The sequence below is a fragment of the Rhinichthys klamathensis genome, unplaced genomic scaffold (genome assembly GCF_029890125.1).
Source record: "Rhinichthys klamathensis goyatoka isolate OS25496 unplaced genomic scaffold, OSU_Roscu_1.1 h1tg000377l_1, whole genome shotgun sequence".
Taxonomy (NCBI): Eukaryota; Metazoa; Chordata; class Actinopteri; order Cypriniformes; family Leuciscidae; genus Rhinichthys; species Rhinichthys klamathensis.
The window spans coordinates 145,001-166,922 of record NW_026606884.1 but is presented as its reverse complement, the minus strand read 5'-3'; the positions used below and the strand labels follow the sequence as shown (position 1 = coordinate 166,922).

At 47.0% G+C, this 21,922-nt stretch overlaps 1 protein-coding gene across 2 annotated transcripts in view; it reads left to right on the top strand.

Annotated features, from left to right (window-relative positions):
* The first annotated feature begins 967 nt into the window (after positions 1-967).
* The window catches only part of cpxm2 (carboxypeptidase X (M14 family), member 2), a 22,401-nt gene continuing 1,446 nt past the window's right edge, over positions 968-21,922 (top strand). The window contains exons 1-12 of one of the 2 annotated variants that reach the window (XM_056233778.1): positions 968-1,361; positions 5,500-5,589; positions 6,177-6,286; positions 7,298-7,437; positions 8,342-8,426; positions 8,534-8,684; positions 8,992-9,080; positions 15,956-16,079; positions 16,161-16,357; positions 17,004-17,183; positions 17,512-17,806; positions 17,885-18,024. In XM_056233778.1, the coding sequence (XP_056089753.1) occupies positions 1,181-1,361; positions 5,500-5,589; positions 6,177-6,286; positions 7,298-7,437; positions 8,342-8,426; positions 8,534-8,684; positions 8,992-9,080; positions 15,956-16,079; positions 16,161-16,357; positions 17,004-17,183; positions 17,512-17,806; positions 17,885-18,024 (1,782 nt within the window). In that variant the 5' untranslated portion in view covers positions 968-1,180. Of the gene's footprint in view, positions 1,362-5,499; positions 5,590-6,176; positions 6,287-7,297; positions 7,438-8,341; positions 8,427-8,533; positions 8,685-8,991; positions 9,081-15,955; positions 16,085-16,160; positions 16,358-17,003; positions 17,184-17,511; positions 17,807-17,884; positions 18,025-21,922 lie in introns of both variants that reach the window. The other variant, XM_056233779.1, reaches the window with a different exon arrangement.

Below are 21,922 nucleotides of genomic sequence, written 5' to 3'. Positions count from 1 at the left end.
AAACCTGTCCTTATTCAGAAACCAAATGTTAACAGATTTATTGATTAACCATATTGTAAAGTGTTAGTTACACAATCTTTTTATTGTGGTTTGTTATTGTGTGTTTCAGATGTGAGGAAGTGAAGCTCGTAATGAGACGATCATGAATCAGTGAATCACGTCTGAACAGATCAGAGTCACTGAAGCTTCACAGCAGACGCTCATTATTACTGGCCTTCATTCACTGTAGAGCTGCTGTGTAGTCAGAGCAGATATAAGAGGTGTGTGTGTGTGTGTGTGTGTGATAGAGAGAGAGTGTGTGTGTGTGTGTGTGAGATGGGTAGGTTTAGGGGTCGGGTTAGTGTAAGGGGACAGAATATACAGTTTGCACGGTATAAAAGTGGGTTAGAGTTACACACACACAAACACACTCTCTCTCTCACACACACACAAACACACTCTCTCTCTCACACACACACACACACACACACTCTCTCTCTCTCTCACACACACACACACACACAAACACACACACTCTCTCTCTCTCTCTCTCTCTCTCACACACACATAAACACACACACACACATACACACACACACAGACACACTCTCTCTCTCACACACACACACACACACACACACACACACACACACACACTCACTCACACACATGTGTTCAGTCTGTGATACTCAGACCTGCCCGGACCTGGATGTGATTAATACATTAGTGACGCTGTGTGTGTGTGTGTGTGTGAGAGAGAGAGTGTGTGTGTGTGTGTGTGTGTGTGTGTGTGTCTGTGTGTGTGTATCTGTGTGTGTGTGTCTGTGTCTGTGTCTGTGTGTGTGTGTGAGTGAGTGAGTGAGAGCGTTTGCATCCATCAGTATGAGTTCATCTCAGTTCTCTCTCTTGTGTGGTTATGGGATGGTAATGAGGTCAGGGAAGCTCCGCCCAGTGGGAGGAGTCACAGTGACACATCAATCAGCTCTTTCCCTGCAGATCCTGCTTTTCCTGCATTATGCTCCTGTTTTTACACGACATCAACAAAACACCTGGAACCAGAGCCAAAACATCACAGTCTCCCTCTCTCTCTCTCTCTCTCTCTCCCTCTCTCACACACACACACACACACACACACACAGCAGAAGTTTTCCCTGGAACGAGGACGGAGTGAGTTAATGGGTCCGGGATCGGATCGGATCCGATGATGTGGTTTCGGACTCTCCTGCTGCTGGGATTCCTGCTGGACGTGTGTTATGGATATTCCTCTGAGGATGAGGATTATTACATGCAGGAGCTTCTGAGTCGGGAACATTACCAGCGGATCCCGGAGAGCGGAGAGACTCCCGGACGGGGAATCGGGAAGGAGAGCAGATCCACATCAGGTAAAGCCAGAACATGTGCAAACCTGTGCGCTTGTGTTCCAGGATCCGTCGCACACTGAGCCGTCTCCAGTGATCAGCTCTACTGGAGTGAAACATTCATGACTGGGAAAGTGTGATGCTGGTTTCTGGCAGCAGATGCTGATCGATCTTCCGTCAGGAACACGGCTCCGCAACTGATCGACTTCTTCAACACCAGGGGATATGGAGTGTTTCTCCCTGGTTTAAAGCTTTCAGTTTGTCTATTTATTTTGCTCTCCTAAAGACACACCGTTAGATTTAACTTTATAACTTGAATTTGACATAATTGTCTCCCTGCTGTCAGTGACCTACACGGCAAACAAATCTAGATTTTCTTATAGTATTTTTGTCTTGTTTTCCAGTACAAATAATCTAAAAGATCCATTTACTGGAGAAGCTAAATATTCATTTTGATCAGTTTCTCAGAAAGCAAGACTTCTCATTTTCCATCTCCAAGTCATCTTCATTTCTACAGCGCTTTATACAGTACAGATCGTCTCAGAGAAGATTCAGAATTAAACAGGAAAATAACAGAATCAATGATGCAAACTGTTCAATTCTGCTGTAAAGCAGCTCTACACAGAAAACTGTCATTATTCAGTTCAGTTAAATAAGTGTGTGAAGATCTTCAATTATGAAATGAGTTCAATTCATCTATAAAGCAGCTGTGGAGAAAACAGTGATGTCATCATCAGCTGGTGTCAGATCCATAATATTGCCAAATATGAAGTAAATGCATCTTGATTTAAGAATATTTGTACTGAAAAACAAGAAAAAGAAGTGCTTTATTTTTGCAGTGCATCTGAACACATTCATGGCAGTTCTATGAACAAACTGATTCACTTTCATTTGACCGTCATACTCTTTATGCAAATCAGCACGTCATGATCATTAATCAAGTATGCGACAGCATATATTCAAGTATGGTTTCAGATGGACTGTCATTGAAGTGAAAATGTAGACGATGCGAGTAACAATTGATTCGTTTGATGAAGATGAATCTGTGATCAGTCATGAGTCTCTGATCCGCTGAGATCGTGTTTGACTCTCGCTGTCGATTATTAAGAAAGAATTTGAATTTGAAATTATTGTTGAGGATAACCCCTTGAGATGAAACATCTCGTTTTCGAGAAAGAAAGAAAGAAAGAAAGACTCTCGCTGTCGATTATTAAGAAAGAAAGAAAGACTCGCTGTCGATTATTAAGAAAGAAAGAAAGACTCACTGTCGATTATTAAGAAAGAAAGAAAGACTGTCGATTATTAAGAAAGAAAGAAAGACTGTCGATTATTAAGAAAGAAAGACTCACTGTCGATTATTAAGAAAGAAAGACTCACTGTCGATTATTAAGAAAGAAAGACTCACTGTCGATTATTAAGAAAGAAAGAAAGACTCACTGTCGATTATTAAGAAAGAATTTGAATTTGAATTTATTGTTGAGGATAACCCCTTGAGATGAAACATCTCGTTTTCGAGAAAGAAAGAAAGAAAGACTCTCGCTGTCGATTATTAAGAAAGAAAGAAAGACTCACTGTCGATTATTAAGAAAGAAAGAAAGACTGTCGATTATTAAGAAAGAAAGAAAGACTCACTGTCGATTATTAAGAAAGAAAGAAAGACTCACTGTCGATTATTAAGAAAGAATTTGAATTTGAATTTATTGTTGAGGATAACCCCTTGAGATGAAACATCTCGTTTTCGAGAAAGAAAGAAAGAAAGACTCTCGCTGTCGATTATTAAGAAAGAAAGAAAGACTCACTGTCGATTATTAAGAAAGACTGTCGATTATTAAGAAAGAAAGAAAGACTGTCGATTATTAAGAAAGAAAGAAAGACTCACTGTCGATTATTAAGAAAGAAAGAAAGACTCACTGTCGATTATTAAGAAAGAATTTGAATTTGAATTTATTGTTGAGGATAACCCCTTGAGATGAAACATCTCGTTTTCGAGAAAGAAAGAAAGAAAGTCTTTTGCTGTCGATTATTAAGAAAGAAAGAAAGACTCGCTGTCGATTATTAAGAAAGAAAGAAAGACTCGCTGTCGATTATTAAGAAAGAAAGAAAGACTCGCTGTCGATTATTAAGAAAGAAAGAAAGACTCGCTGTCGATTATTAAGAAAGAAAGAAAGACTCACTGTCGATTATTAAGAAAGAAAGAAAGACTCACTGTCGACTCGCTGTCGATTATTAAGAAAGAAAGAAAGAAAGACTCGCTGTCGATTATTAAGAAAGAAAGAAAGACTCGCTGTCGATTATTAAGAAAGAAAGAAAGACTCGCTGTCGATTATTAAGAAAGAAAGAAAGACTCACTGTCGATTATTAAGAAAGAAAGAAAGAAAGACTGTCGATTATTAAGAAAGAAAGAAAGACTCACTGTCGATTATTAAGAAAGAAAGAAAGACTCACTGTCGATTATTAAGAAAGAAAGAAAGACTCACTGTCGATTATTAAGAAAGAATTTGAATTTGAATTTATTGTTGAGGATAACCCCTTGAGATGAAACATCTCGTTTTCGAGAAAGAAAGAAAGAAAGTCTTTTGCTGTCGATTATTAAGAAAGAAAGAAAGACTCGCTGTCGATTATTAAGAAAGAAAGAAAGACTCGCTGTCGATTATTAAGAAAGAAAGAAAGACTCGCTGTCGATTATTAAGAAAGAAAGAAAGACTCGCTGTCGATTATTAAGAAAGAAAGAAAGACTCACTGTCGATTATTAAGAAAGAAAGAAAGACTCACTGTCGATTATTAAGAAAGAAAGAAAGACTCACTGTCGACTCGCTGTCGATTATTAAGAAAGAAAGAAAGACTCGCTGTCGATTATTAAGAAAGAAAGAAAGACTCGCTGTCGATTATTAAGAAAGAAAGAAAGACTCGCTGTCGATTATTAAGAAAGAAAGAAAGACTCACTGTCGATTATTAAGAAAGAAAGAAAGAAAGACTGTCGATTATTAAGAAAGAAAGAAAGACTCACTGTCGATTATTAAGAAAGAAAGAAAGACTCACTGTCGATTATTAAGAAAGAAAGAAAGACTCACTGTCGATTATTAAGAAAGAATTTGAATTTGAATTTATTGTTGAGGATAACCCCTTGAGATGAAACATCTCGTTTTCGAGAAAGAAAGAAAGAAAGACTCTCGCTGTCGATTATTAAGAAAGAAAGAAAGACTCGCTGTCGATTATTAAGAAAGAAAGAAAGACTCGCTGTCGATTATTAAGAAAGAAAGAAAGACTCGCTGTCGATTATTAAGAAAGAAAGAAAGACTCGCTGTCGATTATTAAGAAAGAAAGAAAGACTCACTGTCGATTATTAAGAAGGAAAGAAAGACTCGCTGTCGATTATTAAGACAGAAAGAAATACTCACTGTCGACTCGCTGTCGATTATTAAGAAAGAAAGAAAGACTCGCTGTCGATTATTAAGAAAGAAAGAAAGACTCGCTGTCGATTATTAAGAAAGAAAGACTCACTGCCGATTATTAAGAAAGAAAGAAAGACTCACTGCCGATTATTAAGAAAGAAAGAAAGACTCACTGTCGATTATTAAGAAAGAAAGAAAGAAAGACTCACTGTCGATTATTAAGAAAGAAAGACTCACTGTCGATTATTAAGAAAGAAAGACTCACTGTCGATTATTAAGAAAGAAAGACTCACTGTCGATTATTAAGAAAGAAAGACTCACTGTCGATTATTAAGAAAGAAAGACTCACTGTCGATTATTAAGAAAGAAAGACTCACTGTCGATTATTAAGAAAGAAAGAAAGACTCACTGTCGATTATTAAGAAAGAAAGAAAGACTCGCTGTCGATTATTAAGAAAGAAAGAAAGACTCACTGTCGATTATTAAGAAAGAAAGAAAGACTCACTGTCGATTATTAAGAAAGAAAGAAAGAAAGAAAGAAAGAAAGAAAGACTCACTGTCGATTATTAAGAAAGAAAGAAAGACTCACGTCGATTATTAAGAAAGAAAGAAAGACTCACTGTTGATTATTAAGAAAGAAAGAAAGACTGTCGATTATTAAGAAAGAAAGACTCACTGTCGATTATTAAGAAAGAAAGAAAGACTCGCTGTCGATTATTAAGAAAGAAGTTCTTCAGTTCTTCAGTTCTTCTGTTGTGTGCCGTTCACAGGGAAAGCTGCTCACAGAAAGAGTGAGAAGAAGAAAGCGGTGAAAGCATCCGAGGGTGTCAGTGGCGGTTCGTTCGCTCCCGAGCGAGTCGGTGAGTCGATTCACTCAGTGACTCACTCGTTATTGAACCGCAAACGAACATGATGTGTGTGAGACTCTAATGAAGCTGCACATCTTCACAATATAATAGTCTCAATATATTATTATAACAATAATTGAAGATCTAATTCTGAAAGAGACATCCTGTCCTCAGTTATTAAGGTTTTGGGGGAGATTTTAGTTATTTTTACCACAGTAATAATAGACCCCAACCCATTGACAGCTTTATTTGGGGTTATAAGTAATATATAAGTATAAGTATAATTTAAATATAAGTAATTTAAGAGGTTAATTAGGTAAAGGATTTTTACAGCAGCTCTAGAATAAAGTTATTGTCCAGATAAAGTTAGTTTTGATTGATTCACTTCCGTTGCAAAGATCATTAGTTATTAACTTATGGGCCGCTAACACGACACCGCTCTACAGAACACAGAAACTGTTAATGTGTTCCGGCCGTTCATTCACACGACTACAGTGTTTGGTGCTCGAGAACGCAAACTTTGAAATCTTTGAAACTTTGGAAATCATTATTGCCTGTTTAAATAAAGGTAGATCTCAGATTCTTGTCTTCTCTGACAGACTGTCCTCCGCTGGGTCTGGAGACGCTGAACATCGATGACTTCCAGCTCCACGCATCCAGCATGAGGCACTACGGTCTGGGGCCGCACAGGGGCCGACTGAACATCCAGGTGTGTGTGTGTGTGTGTGTGTGAAATGTTGCCAGTGTTTCTGCTCTTCGTCTGTTGTTACTCAGATCTCAGACCCGTTCAGCTCAATCTTTGCCTCATCTGGATCCACTTTGCACAGAATTTGCTCTTTGTTTTCCGCTGCTCTTGATGAAAACAGAACGACAAACTAAAGCAGGAATGATCAGCTGGAAACTTCAGAGAGACAGCCGTGTGAAACTGACCCAGTTTCTGCTGAGATCCGCTGTGAGTCACAGAAAGCGTTACGCAGCTGCGCTCGAGTCCAGAACATCATTATGAAGGATCATTCTGACCCGCACGACCTCGAGGATCCTTAACAAGTTTACAAAGTGGCTTCATTCACACTGTTATGCTGATGATACTCAGCTCTATATCTCTTCACATCCCGATGAAACTTGCCTATTCAAGAAATTAACGGAATGCAGAGCTGATATAAAAATTTGATGACTAGTAATTTCCTACTACTTAATTCTGAAAAACAGAGTTTCTGAGTTTCTAATGATTGGACCAAAAACTTCCTCACGTAATAACCTAGAATACTGTCTAACACTTGATGGCTGCTCTGCCAAGTCCTCGTCGTCGGTTAGGAACCTGTGTGTGTGTGTGTGTGTGTGTGTAGGTGTGGGTGTGTGTGTGTGTGTGTGTGTGTGTGTAGGTGTCCTCTTTAATACCAGTCTTTCATTTGAAAGTCATGTTTCTAGTATCTGTAAAACCACATTCTTCCATCTTAAAAATATATCTAAATTACGTCATATGCTCTCATTGACGAATGTGGAAGAGTTAGTTCATGCGTTCATGACCTCAAGGCTAGATTACTGTAATGCTCTACTGGGTGGTTGCCCTGCACGCATAATAAACAAACTACAGCTGGTCCAAAACGCTGCAGCTCGAGTTCTTACCAGAACCAGGAAGTATGACCATATTAGCCCGGTTCTGTCAACAACTGTCTCACTGCTGAGTTAATGGTGTGTGTGTGTGTGTGTGTGTGTGTAGGGTGGTCTGCAAGAGGATGACCTGTATGATGGAGGCTGGTGTGCTGGAAGGATTGACCCGCTGCAGTGGTTAGAGGTCGACGCTCGCAGACTCATGAAGTTCACCGGGGTCGTCACTCAGGGGCGGAGCTCACTCTGGTCGTGAGTACACAACACACACACACACACACACACACAACTCTTACTGTCGTCACTCAGGGGCGGAGCTCACTCTTGTCGTGAGTACACAACACACACACACACACACAACTCTTACTGTCGTCACTCAGGGGCGGAGCTCACTCTTGTCGTGAGTACACAACACACACACACACACACAACTCTTACTGTCGTCACTCAGGGGCGGAGCTCACTCTTGTCGTGAGTACACAACACACACACACACACACACACACAACTCTTACTGTCGTCACTCAGGGGCGGAGCTCACTCTTGTCGTGAGTACACAACACACACACACACACACAACTCTTACTGTCGTCACTCAGGGGCGGAGCTCACTCTTGTCGTGAGTACACAACACACACACACACACACACACAACTCTTACTGTCGTCACTCAGGGGCGGAGCTCACTCTTGTCGTGAGTACACAACACGCTCTCTACACAACACCACAACTGATCCAGTGTACACACAAGGCCCATGGGTTTGACTGTAAGGGATTGCATGAACTGATCCAGTGAAAGCCTCGAATGCAATGTCAAATCTGTCAAATGCATATACATAAATGTTAGATTATAAAGCAGTGATCTACTTTTGTGGTGTTGTGGTGTTGTTTGTGTCTCAGAGCACACACCTGTATCATATAATATGTATCTTACTGTATAGAAATGACATAAAAATAAGTCAAATTTAACCTACGCTTCATGTGTCATTTGTGCAGTGAGAGATTCAACGAGAATCTGTTCATAAGCTCATCAGTGGCTGATTATCGTGTTTTGCTGATTTATTGCTTGTTCTTCAGGCTTGACACTCTTCTAGCTGCACATGAGTCGTGTTCTTCTCTCCAGATGTGACGCAGTGTGTGTGTGTGTGTGTTGCAGGAGTGATTGGGTGAGCTCATATAAAGTTCTGCTCAGTAATGACTCTCACAGCTGGGTGACACTGAAGAACGGCTCCAGAGATCTGGTGAGACACCGAACACACCCTTCACATCAGCTGATACACACACACACACACACACACACACACACACACAGCTGTAACTGTAACCCAGTGTTTCTGCGCCTCAGTAGATTTTCTCTGGGAACCGAGAGAAGGAGATTCCCGTCCTCAACACCTTCCCCAAACCTGTAGTCGCTCGTTACATTCGCATAAACCCTCGATCCTGGTTCCCCGGCGGCGGCATCTGCATGCGTGTGGAGATCCTGGGCTGCCCGATGCCAGGTGACACACACACACACACACACACTGTTATGGATTACATTATCCAGTTCCATCTATTGAAGATCAGAGTCACGCCGGTATGGAGACGGGTTTGTGTCGATGAGGCCTTCACAGGGGAGAGGCTAGATGCAGCCTAATAATAACTAAACACACACACACACTCACACACTCTCTCTTACACACACACACACACACACACACACACAAACACACTCTCACACACTCAGCTCGAAAAAAAGTAAGTGAATCCCTGATCCAGACAAGATCAAAGCTTTAATTCTTTCTCGTGTTTTTTTAATGCTTTCAGATCCAAACAATTATTACCGGAGAAGAAATGAAGTGACGACGACAGACGACCTGGACTTCAGACACCACAGTTATAAAGAGATGAGACAGGTGTGTGTGTGTGTTCAGCTGATGAAGGTGGTGAACGAGAAGTGTGTGTGTGTGTGTGTTTAGCTGATGAAGGTGGTGAACGAGAAGTGTGTGTGTGTGTGTTCAGCTGATGAAGGTGGTGAACGAGAAGTGTGTGTGAGTGTGTTCAGCTGATGAAGGTGGTGAACGAGAAGTGTGTGTGAGTGTGTTCAGCTGATGAAGGTGGTGAACGAGAAGTGTGTGTGTGTGTGTGTTCAGCTGATGAAGGTGGTGAACGAGAAGTGTGTGTGTGTGTGTTCAGCTGATGAAGGTGGTGAACGAGAAGTGTGTGTGAGTGTGTTCAGCTGATGAAGGTGGTGAACGAGAAGTGTGTGTGTGTGTGTTCAGCTGATGAAGGTGGTGAACGAGAAGTGTGTGTGTGTTCAGCTGATGAAGGTGGTGAACGAGAAGTGTGTGTGTGTGTGTGTTCAGCTGATGAAGGTGGTGAACGAGAAGTGTGTGTGTGTGTGTGTGTTCAGCTGATGAAGGTGGTGAACGAGAAGTGTGTGTGAGTGTGTTCAGCTGATGAAGGTGGTGAACGAGAAGTGTGTGTGTGTGTGTGTTCAGCTGATGAAGGTGGTGAACGAGAAGTGTGTGTGATTGTGTTCAGCTGATGAAGGTGGTGAACGAGAAGTGTGTGTGAGTGTGTTCAGCTGATGAAGGTGGTGAACGAGAAGTGTGTGTGAGTGTGTTCAGCTGATGAAGGTGGTGAACGAGAAGTGTGTGTGAGTGTGTTCAGCTGATGAAGGTGGTGAACGAGAAGTGTGTGTGAGTGTGTTCAGCTGATGAAGGTGGTGAACGAGAAGTGTGTGTGTGTGTGTGTTCAGCTGATGAAGGTGGTGAACGAGAAGTGTGTGTGTGTGTGTTCAGCTGATGAAGGTGGTGAACGAGAAGTGTGTGTGAGTGTGTTCAGCTGATGAAGGTGGTGAACGAGAAGTGTGTGTGTGTGATTGTGTTCAGCTGATGAAGGTGGTGAACGAGAAGTGTGTGTGAGTGTGTTCAGCTGATGAAGGTGGTGAACGAGAAGTGTGTGTGAGTGTGTTCAGCTGATGAAGGTGGTGAACGAGAAGTGTGTGTGAGTGTGTTCAGCTGATGAAGGTGGTGAACGAGAAGTGTGTGTGAGTGTGTTCAGCTGATGAAGGTGGTGAACGAGAAGTGTGTGTGAGTGTGTTCAGCTGATGAAGGTGGTGAACGAGAAGTGTGTGTGAGTGTGTTCAGCTGATGAAGGTGGTGAACGAGAAGTGTGTGTGTGTGATTGTGTTCAGCTGATGAAGGTGGTGAACGAGAAGTGTGTGTGAGTGTGTTCAGCTGATGAAGGTGGTGAACGAGAAGTGTGTGTGAGTGTGTTCAGCTGATGAAGGTGGTGAACGAGAAGTGTGTGTGTGTGTGTTCAGCTGATGAAGGTGGTGAACGAGAAGTGTGTGTGTGTGTGTGTGTTCAGCTGATGAAGGTGGTGAACGAGAAGTGTGTGTGTGTGTGTTCAGCTGATGAAGGTGGTGAACGAGAAGTGTGTGTGTGTTCAGCTGATGAAGGTGGTGAACGAGAAGTGTGTGTGAGTGTGTTCAGCTGATGAAGGTGGTGAACGAGAAGTGTGTGTGAGTGTGTTCAGCTGATGAAGGTGGTGAACGAGAAGTGTGTGTGTGTGTGTTCAGCTGATGAAGGTGGTGAACGAGAAGTGTGTGTGAGTGTGTTCAGCTGATGAAGGTGGTGAACGAGAAGTGTGTGTGAGTGTGTTCAGCTGATGAAGGTGGTGAACGAGAAGTGTGTGTGTGTGTGTTCAGCTGATGAAGGTGGTGAACGAGAAGTGTGTGTGAGTGTGTTCAGCTGATGAAGGTGGTGAACGAGAAGTGTGTGTGAGTGTGTTCAGCTGATGAAGGTGGTGAACGAGAAGTGTGTGTGTGTGTGTGTTCAGCTGATGAAGGTGGTGAACGAGAAGTGTGTGTGTGTGTGTTCAGCTGATGAAGGTGGTGAACGAGAAGTGTGTGTGTGTGTGTTCAGCTGATGAAGGTGGTGAACGAGAAGTGTGTGTGTGTGTGTTCAGCTGATGAAGGTGGTGAACGAGAAGTGTGTGTGTGTGTGTTCAGCTGATGAAGGTGGTGAACGAGAAGTGTGTGTGTGTGTGTTCAGCTGATGAAGGTGGTGAACGAGAAGTGTGTGTGAGTGTGTTCAGCTGATGAAGGTGGTGAACGAGAAGTGTGTGTGAGTGTGTTCAGCTGATGAAGGTGGTGAACGAGAAGTGTGTGTGTGTGTGTTCAGCTGATGAAGGTGGTGAACGAGAAGTGTGTGTGAGTGTGTTCAGCTGATGAAGGTGGTGAACGAGAAGTGTGTGTGTGTGTGTTCAGCTGATGAAGGTGGTGAACGAGAAGTGTGTGTGAGTGTGTTCAGCTGATGAAGGTGGTGAACGAGAAGTGTGTGTGAGTGTGTTCAGCTGATGAAGGTGGTGAACGAGAAGTGTGTGTGTGTGTGTTCAGCTGATGAAGGTGGTGAACGAGAAGTGTGTGTGAGTGTGTTCAGCTGATGAAGGTGGTGAACGAGAAGTGTGTGTGAGTGTGTTCAGCTGATGAAGGTGGTGAACGAGAAGTGTGTGTGTGTGTGTTCAGCTGATGAAGGTGGTGAACGAGAAGTGTGTGTGTGTGTGTGTTCAGCTGATGAAGGTGGTGAACGAGAAGTGTGTGTGAGTGTGTTCAGCTGATGAAGGTGGTGAACGAGAAGTGTGTGTGTGTGTGTTCAGCTGATGAAGGTGGTGAACGAGAAGTGTGTGTGTGTGTGTTCAGCTGATGAAGGTGGTGAACGAGAAGTGTGTGTGAGTGTGTTCAGCTGATGAAGGTGGTGAACGAGAAGTGTGTGTGTGTGTGTTCAGCTGATGAAGGTGGTGAACGAGAAGTGTGTGTGAGTGTGTTCAGCTGATGAAGGTGGTGAACGAGAAGTGTGTGTGAGTGTGTTCAGCTGATGAAGGTGGTGAACGAGAAGTGTGTGTGTGTTCAGCTGATGAAGGTGGTGAACGAGAAGTGTGTGTGTGAGTGTGTTCAGCTGATGAAGGTGGTGAACGAGAAGTGTGTGTGAGTGTGTTCAGCTGATGAAGGTGGTGAACGAGAAGTGTGTGTGTGTGTGTTCAGCTGATGAAGGTGGTGAACGAGAAGTGTGTGTGAGTGTGTTCAGCTGATGAAGGTGGTGAACGAGAAGTGTGTGTGAGTGTGTTCAGCTGATGAAGGTGGTGAACGAGAAGTGTGTGTGAGTGTGTTCAGCTGATGAAGGTGGTGAACGAGAAGTGTGTGTGTGTGTGTTCAGCTGATGAAGGTGGTGAACGAGAAGTGTGTGTGAGTGTGTTCAGCTGATGAAGGTGGTGAACGAGAAGTGTGTGTGAGTGTGTTCAGCTGATGAAGGTGGTGAACGAGAAGTGTGTGTGTGTGTGTTCAGCTGATGAAGGTGGTGAACGAGAAGTGTGTGTGTGTGTGTTCAGCTGATGAAGGTGGTGAACGAGAAGTGTGTGTGAGTGTGTTCAGCTGATGAAGGTGGTGAACGAGAAGTGTGTGTGAGTGTGTTCAGCTGATGAAGGTGGTGAACGAGAAGTGTGTGTGAGTGTGTTCAGCTGATGAAGGTGGTGAACGAGAAGTGTGTGTGAGTGTGTTCAGCTGATGAAGGTGGTGAACGAGAAGTGTGTGTGAGTGTGTTCAGCTGATGAAGGTGGTGAACGAGAAGTGTGTGTGAGTGTGTTCAGCTGATGAAGGTGGTGAACGAGAAGTGTGTGTGAGTGTGTTCAGCTGATGAAGGTGGTGAACGAGAAGTGTGTGTGAGTGTGTTCAGCTGATGAAGGTGGTGAACGAGAAGTGTGTGTGAGTGTGTTCAGCTGATGAAGGTGGTGAACGAGAAGTGTGTGTGTGTGTGTTCAGCTGATGAAGGTGGTGAACGAGAAGTGTGTGTGAGTGTGTTCAGCTGATGAAGGTGGTGAACGAGAAGTGTGTGTGAGTGTGTTCAGCTGATGAAGGTGGTGAACGAGAAGTGTGTGTGAGTGTGTTCAGCTGATGAAGGTGGTGAACGAGAAGTGTGTGTGAGTGTGTTCAGCTGATGAAGGTGGTGAACGAGAAGTGTGTGTGAGTGTGTTCAGCTGATGAAGGTGGTGAACGAGAAGTGTGTGTGAGTGTGTTCAGCTGATGAAGGTGGTGAACGAGAAGTGTGTGTGTGTGTGTTCAGCTGATGAAGGTGGTGAACGAGAAGTGTGTGTGAGTGTGTTCAGCTGATGAAGGTGGTGAACGAGAAGTGTGTGTGAGTGTGTTCAGCTGATGAAGGTGGTGAACGAGAAGTGTGTGTGAGTGTGTTCAGCTGATGAAGGTGGTGAACGAGAAGTGTGTGTGAGTGTGTTCAGCTGATGAAGGTGGTGAACGAGAAGTGTGTGTGAGTGTGTTCAGCTGATGAAGGTGGTGAACGAGAAGTGTGTGTGTGTGTGTTCAGCTGATGAAGGTGGTGAACGAGAAGTGTGTGTGAGTGTGTTCAGCTGATGAAGGTGGTGAACGAGAAGTGTGTGTGAGTGTGTTCAGCTGATGAAGGTGGTGAACGAGAAGTGTGTGTGAGTGTGTTCAGCTGATGAAGGTGGTGAACGAGAAGTGTGTGTGAGTGTGTTCAGCTGATGAAGGTGGTGAACGAGAAGTGTGTGTGAGTGTGTTCAGCTGATGAAGGTGGTGAACGAGAAGTGTGTGTGAGTGTGTTCAGCTGATGAAGGTGGTGAACGAGAAGTGTGTGTGAGTGTGTTCAGCTGATGAAGGTGGTGAACGAGAAGTGTGTGTGAGTGTGTTCAGCTGATGAAGGTGGTGAACGAGAAGTGTGTGTGAGTGTGTTCAGCTGATGAAGGTGGTGAACGAGAAGTGTGTGTGTGTGTGTTCAGCTGATGAAGGTGGTGAACGAGAAGTGTGTGTGAGTGTGTTCAGCTGATGAAGGTGGTGAACGAGAAGTGTGTGTGTGTGTGTTCAGCTGATGAAGGTGGTGAACGAGAAGTGTGTGTGTGTGTGTTCAGCTGATGAAGGTGGTGAACGAGAAGTGTGTGTGAGTGTGTTCAGCTGATGAAGGTGGTGAACGAGAAGTGTGTGTGAGTGTGTTCAGCTGATGAAGGTGGTGAACGAGAAGTGTGTGTGTGTGTGTTCAGCTGATGAAGGTGGTGAACGAGAAGTGTGTGTGTGTGTGTTCAGCTGATGAAGGTGGTGAACGAGAAGTGTGTGTGTGTGTGTTCAGCTGATGAAGGTGGTGAACGAGAAGTGTGTGTGAGTGTGTTCAGCTGATGAAGGTGGTGAACGAGAAGTGTGTGTGAGTGTGTTCAGCTGATGAAGGTGGTGAACGAGAAGTGTGTGTGAGTGTGTTCAGCTGATGAAGGTGGTGAACGAGAAGTGTGTGTGTGTGTGTTCAGCTGATGAAGGTGGTGAACGAGAAGTGTGTGTGAGTGTGTTCAGCTGATGAAGGTGGTGAACGAGAAGTGTGTGTGAGTGTGTTCAGCTGATGAAGGTGGTGAACGAGAAGTGTGTGTGAGTGTGTTCAGCTGATGAAGGTGGTGAACGAGAAGTGTGTGTGAGTGTGTTCAGCTGATGAAGGTGGTGAACGAGAAGTGTGTGTGAGTGTGTTCAGCTGATGAAGGTGGTGAACGAGAAGTGTGTGTGAGTGTGTTCAGCTGATGAAGGTGGTGAACGAGAAGTGTGTGTGTGTGTGTTCAGCTGATGAAGGTGGTGAACGAGAAGTGTGTGTGATTGTGTTCAGCTGATGAAGGTGGTGAACGAGAAGTGTGTGTGTGTGTGTTCAGCTGATGAAGGTGGTGAACGAGAAGTGTGTGTGAGTGTGTTCAGCTGATGAAGGTGGTGAACGAGAAGTGTGTGTGAGTGTGTTCAGCTGATGAAGGTGGTGAACGAGAAGTGTGTGTGAGTGTGTTCAGCTGATGAAGGTGGTGAACGAGAAGTGTGTGTGTGTGTGTTCAGCTGATGAAGGTGGTGAACGAGAAGTGTGTGTGTGTGTGTTCAGCTGATGAAGGTGGTGAACGAGAAGTGTGTGTGAGTGTGTTCAGCTGATGAAGGTGGTGAACGAGAAGTGTGTGTGAGTGTGTTCAGCTGATGAAGGTGGTGAACGAGAAGTGTGTGTGAGTGTGTTCAGCTGATGAAGGTGGTGAACGAGAAGTGTGTGTGTGTGTGTTCAGCTGATGAAGGTGGTGAACGAGAAGTGTGTGTGTGTGTGTTCAGCTGATGAAGGTGGTGAACGAGAAGTGTGTGTGTGTGTGTTCAGCTGATGAAGGTGGTGAACGAGAAGTGTGTGTGAGTGTGTTCAGCTGATGAAGGTGGTGAACGAGAAGTGTGTGTGTGTGTGTTCAGCTGATGAAGGTGGTGAACGAGAAGTGTGTGTGTGTGTGTTCAGCTGATGAAGGTGGTGAACGAGAAGTGTGTGTGTGTGTGTTCAGCTGATGAAGGTGGTGAACGAGAAGTGTGTGTGAGTGTGTTCAGCTGATGAAGGTGGTGAACGAGAAGTGTGTGTGTGTGTGTTCAGCTGATGAAGGTGGTGAACGAGAAGTGTGTGTGAGTGTGTTCAGCTGATGAAGGTGGTGAACGAGAAGTGTGTGTGTGTGTGTTCAGCTGATGAAGGTGGTGAACGAGAAGTGTGTGTGTGTGTGTTCAGCTGATGAAGGTGGTGAACGAGAAGTGTGTGTGAGTGTGTTCAGCTGATGAAGGTGGTGAACGAGAAGTGTGTGTGTGTGTGTTCAGCTGATGAAGGTGGTGAACGAGAAGTGTGTGTGAGTGTGTTCAGCTGATGAAGGTGGTGAACGAGAAGTGTGTGTGAGTGTGTTCAGCTGATGAAGGTGGTGAACGAGAAGTGTGTGTGTGTGTGTTCAGCTGATGAAGGTGGTGAACGAGAAGTGTCCGAACATCACGCGCATCTACAACATCGGCCGGAGCTTCAGCGGACAGAAGCTGTACGCCATCGAGATCTCGGACCGGCCCGGCGAGCACGAGCTGGGTGAGGTGCTGGACACACAGGTGACGCAGGTGTGTGTGTGTGACGGGGGATCACAGCGTGTGTGTGTGTGTGTGTTCGCAGGCGAGCCCGAGTTCCGCTACACGGCCGGTTCCCACGGTAACGAGGTTCTGGGCCGCGAGCTGCTGCTGCTGCTCATGCAGTTCATGTGTCAGGAGTATCTGAGCGGAAACACACGCGTACGCCACCTAGTGGAGGAGACGCGCATTCACCTGCTGCCCTCCGTCAACCCCGACGGCTACGAGAAGGCCTTCGCGGCGGTAAGCACACGCCGTTACACGCTCACACTCTCCTGCTTTCATTTACACGCAACTGACGCGAGAATATTAATATACACTCACATTCTGAAGTCTCTTCTGCTCAACGAGAACATACAGTAAAACAGTAATATTGTGAAATATTAGTTCAATTACAATCGCAAAATGCAAAAATAAGACGATCATTCATGAAACATGAGATCATGTGATGACAATGTAGCAAATGACTGTCTATGTGAATGAAATATTGAAATATTACTCCAATGTAAATCAGCTGTTTTCTATGTGAATATACAGTAAAGTGTAATTTATTCCTGTGATCAAAGCTGAATGTTCAGCATCATTACTCCAGTCTTCAGTGTCACATGATCCTTCAGAAATCACTCTAATATGATGATCTGATGCTCAAGACACATTTATAATTATTATCAGTGTTGAAAACAGTTAATATTTCTGTGGAAACTGTGATACGTTTTATTTTTCAGGATTCTTTGATGAATAGAAAGTTCAAAAGAACAGCATTTATTTGAAATAGAATCTTTTGTAACATTATAAAGGTCTTAACTCTCGGTTTAGATCAGTGTAATGCTGGTCTCTCTGTGTGTGTGTGTGTGTGTGTGTGTGTGTGTGTGTGTGTGTGTGTGTGCAGGGCTCTGAGCTCAGCGGATGGACTCTGGGCCGCTGGAGTCACGACGGCCTCGACATCCATCATAACTTCCCTGATCTCAGCTCTGTCCTCTGGGAGGCGGAGAACCGGAACTGGGTCCCGCGCAAATTCCACAACCATCACATACCCATCCCGGACTGGTACCGCTCCGAGAACGCCAGCGTACGTTAGCATGTGTGTGTGATCAACGTTCGTCTGGAGTCACGACACGCTTCATGAGATCAGATTCTCAAACAGCTACAGTTGATTGATACTTTTATCAGATATTTCAGTTGAAAAGTCATTGGTTATTGGTTTGAAATCTAGATTTGTGACAATAGTGTTGCCATTCAGCTCAATCCAGTTAAAGTTTTATTCTTGATAATAATCGATAATATTACTGAGTATTGTCTTTCAAACCCAGATATATAACATTACACAGCACTATTGAACTGCTGCAGTCTCGTGTCTCTTGCTCTAAATCACTCTGACCCCTGACCTCTGACCCCAGGTGGCCGTGGAGACACGCGCTCTGGTGTCGTGGATGGAGAAGATCCCGTTCGTGTTGGGGGGGAACCTGCAGGGCGGCGAGCTGGTGGTGTCGTTCCCGTTTGACCGCACGCGCTCCGAGACGCTCCGGCACCCGACGCCCACGGCCGACGATCACGTGTTCCGCTGGCTAGCGTTCTCCTACGCCTCCACACACCGGCTCATGACCCACGCCAGCCGCAGGGTCTGCCACACACACGACTTCGCCAAGGAGGACGGCACCGTCAACGGCGCCTCGTGGCACACGGCCGCAGGAAGTGAGGTCATCAGCAGCACACCTGATCTCTGATGGTGAGGGTCGTCGGTTTCGTTAACGGGTTGTTGTTCGTTAACAGGTATGAATGACTTCAGTTACCTGCACACCAACTGCTTCGAGCTCTCCATGTACGTGGGCTGTGACAAATACCCTCATGAGAGCGAACTACCAGAGGAGTGGGAGAATAACCGCGAGTCTCTGCTCGTCTTCATGGAACAGGTGATCTCACACACACACACAAACACACACACACTCACACGCGCACACACACACACGTGCGCACACACACACACACGCTCACACACACACTCTCAGACACATGAGTATGCATGATGTTGTCAGCCGGAACCGGGCCGTATCCAGATCAGATGGAGGACCTGCGCCTAGACACGACCACAACACATGATGTAGTCAGCCGGATCCGGGCCGTATCCAGATCAGATGGAGGACCTGCGCCTAGACACGACCACAACACATGATGTAGTCAGCCGGAACCGGGCCGTATCCAGATCAGATGGAGGACCTGCGCCTAGACACGACCACAACGTATGATGTAGTCAGCCGGATCCGGGCCGTATCCAGATCAGATGGAGGACCTGCGCCTAGACACGACCACAACACATGATGTAGTCAGCCGGATCCGGGCCGTATCCAGATCAGATGGAGGACCTGTGCCTAGACACGGCCACAACGCATGATGTAGTCAGCCGGATCCGGGCCGTATCCAGTCAGATGGTGGACCTGCGCCTAGACACGACCACAACACATGATGGAGTCAGCCGGATCCGGGCCGTATCCAGATCAGATGGTGGACCTGCGCCTAGACACGACCACAACACACGATGTAGTCAGCCGGATCCGGGCCGTATCCAGATCAGATGGAGGACCTGTGCCTAGACACGACCACAACACATGATGGAGTCAGCCGGATCCGGGCCGTATCCAGATCAGATGGTGCACCTGCGCCTAGACACGACCACAACACACGATGTAGTCAGCCGGATCCGGGCCGTATCCAGTCAGATGGTGGACCTGCGCCTAGACACGACCACAACACATGATGGAGTCAGCCGGATCCGGGCCGTATCCAGATCAGATGGTGGACCTGCGCCTAGACACGACCACAACACATGATGGAGTCAGCCGGATCCGGGCCGTATCCAGATCAGATGGTGGACCTGCGCCTAGACACGACCACAACACACGATGTAGTCAGCCGGATCCGGGCCGTATCCAGATCAGATGGAGGACCTGTGCCTAGACACGGCCACAACGCATGATGTAGTCAGCCGGATCCGGGCCGTATCCAGATCAGATGGTGGACCTGCGCCTAGACACGACCACAACACACGATGTAGTCAGCCAGATCCGGGCCGTATCCAGATCAGATGGAGGACCTGTGCCTAGACACGGCCACAACGCATGATGTAGTCAGCCGGATCCGGGCCGTATCCAGATCAGATGGTGGACCTGCGCCTAGACACGACCACAACACATGATGGAGTCAGCCGGATCCGGGCCGTATCCAGATCAGATGGAGGACCTGCGCCTAGACACGACCACAACACATGATGTAGTCAGCCGGAACCGGGCCGTATCCAGATCAGATGGAGGACCTGCGCCTAGACACGGCCACAACACATGATGTAGTCAGCCGGATCCGGGCCGTATCCAGATCAGATGGTGGACCTGCGCCTAGACACGACCACAACACATGATGTAGTCAGCCGGATCCGGGCCGTATCCAGATCAGATGGAGGACCTGCGCCTAGACACGACCACAACACATGATGTAGTCAGCCGGATCCGGGCCGTATCCAGATCAGATGGTGGACCTGCGCCTAGACACGACCACAACACATGATGGAGTCAGCCGGATCCGGGCCGTATCCAGATCAGATGGTGGACCTGCGCCTAGACACGACCACAACACACGATGTAGTCAGCCGGATCCGGGCCGTATCCAGATCAGATGGAGGACCTGCGCCTAGACACGACCACAACACATGATGTAGTCAGCCGGAACCGGGCCGTATCCAGATCAGATGGTGGACCTGCGCCTAGACACGACCACAACGCATGATGTAGTCAGCCGGATCCGGGCCGTATCCAGATCAGATGGAGGACCTGCGCCTAGACACGACCACAACACATGATGTAGTCAGCCGGAACCGGGCCGTATCCAGATCAGATGGTGGACCTGCGCCTAGACACGACCACAACGCATGATGTTGTCAGCCGGATCCGGGCCGTATCCAGATCAGATGGAGGACCTGCGCCTAGACACGACCACAACGCATGATGTAGTCAGCCGGATCCGGGCCGTATCCAGATCAGATGGAGGACCTGCGCCTAGACACGACCACAACACATGATGTAGTCAGCCGAATCCGGGCCGTATCCAGATCAGATGGAGGACCTGCGCCTAGACACGACCACAACGCATGATGTAGTCAGCCGGATCCGGGCCGTATCCAGATCAGATGGAGGACCTGCGCCTAGACACGACCACAACGCATGATGTAGTCAGCCGGATCCGGGCCGTATCCAGATGAGATGGTGGACCTGCGCCTAGACACGACCACAACGCATGATGTAGTCAGCCGGATCCGGGCCGTATCCAGATCAGATGGAGGACTTGCGCCTAGACACAACCACAACGCATGATGTAGTCAGCCGGAACCGGGCCGTATCCAGATCAGATGGAGGACCTGCGCCTAGACACGACCACAACACATGATGTAGTCAGCCGGAACCGGGCCGTATCCAGATCAGATGGAGGACCTGCGCCTAGACACGACCACAACGCATGATGTAGTCAGCCGTATCCGGGCCGTATCCAGATCAGATGGAGGACCTGCGCCTAGACACGACCACAACGCATGATGTAGTCAGCCGGATCCGGGCCGTATCCAGATGAGATGGAGGACCTGCGCCTAGACACGACCACAAAACATGATGGAGTCAGCCGGATCCGGGCCGTATCCAGATCAGATGGAGGACCTGGGCCTAGACACGACCACAACACATGATGTAGTCAGCCGGAACCGGGCCGTATCCAGATCAGATGGAGGACCTGCGCCTAGACACGACCACAACGCATGATGTAGTCAGCCGGATCCGGGCCGTATCCAGATCAGATGGAGGACCTGCGCCTAGACACGACCACAACACATGATGTAGTCAGCCGGAACCGGACCGTATCCAGATCAGATGGAGGACCTGCGCCTAGACACGACCACAACGCATGATGTAGTCAGCCGGATCCGGGCCGTATCCAGATCAGATGGAGGACCTGCACCTAGACACGACCACAACGCATGATGTAGTCAGCCGGATCCGGGCCGTATCCAGATCAGATGGAGGACCTGCACCTAGACACGACCACAACACATGATGTAGTCAGCCGGATCCGGGCCGTATCCAGATCAGATGGTGGACCTGCGCCTAGACACGACCACAACGCATGATGTAGTCAGCCGGATCCGGGCCGTATCCAGATCAGATGGTGGACCTGCGCCTAGACACGACCACAACACATGATGTAGTCAGCCCGGAACCGGGCCGTATCCAGATCAGATGGTGGACCTGCGCCTAGACACGACCACAACGCATGATGTAGTCAGCCGGATCCGGGCCGTATCCAGATCAGATGGTGGACCTGCGCCTAGACACGACCACAACGCATGATGTAGTCAGCCGGATCCGGGCCGTATCCAGATCAGATGGAGGACCTGCGCCTAGACACGACCACAACGCATGATGTAGTCAGCCGGATCCGGGCCGTATCCAGATCAGATGGAGGACCTGCGCCTAGACACGACCACAACGCATGATGTAGTCAGCCGGATCCGGGCCGTATCCAGATCAGATGGAGGACCTGCACCTAGACACGACCACAACGCATGATGTAGTCAGCCGGAACCGGGCCGTATCCAGATCAGATGGAGGACCTGCGCCTAGACACGACCACAACGCATGATGTAGTCAGCCGGATCCGGGCCGTATCCAGATCAGATGGTGGACCTGCGCCTAGACACGACCACAACACATGATGTAGTCAGCCGGATCCGGGCCGTATCCAGATCAGATGGAGGACCTGCGCCTAGACACGACC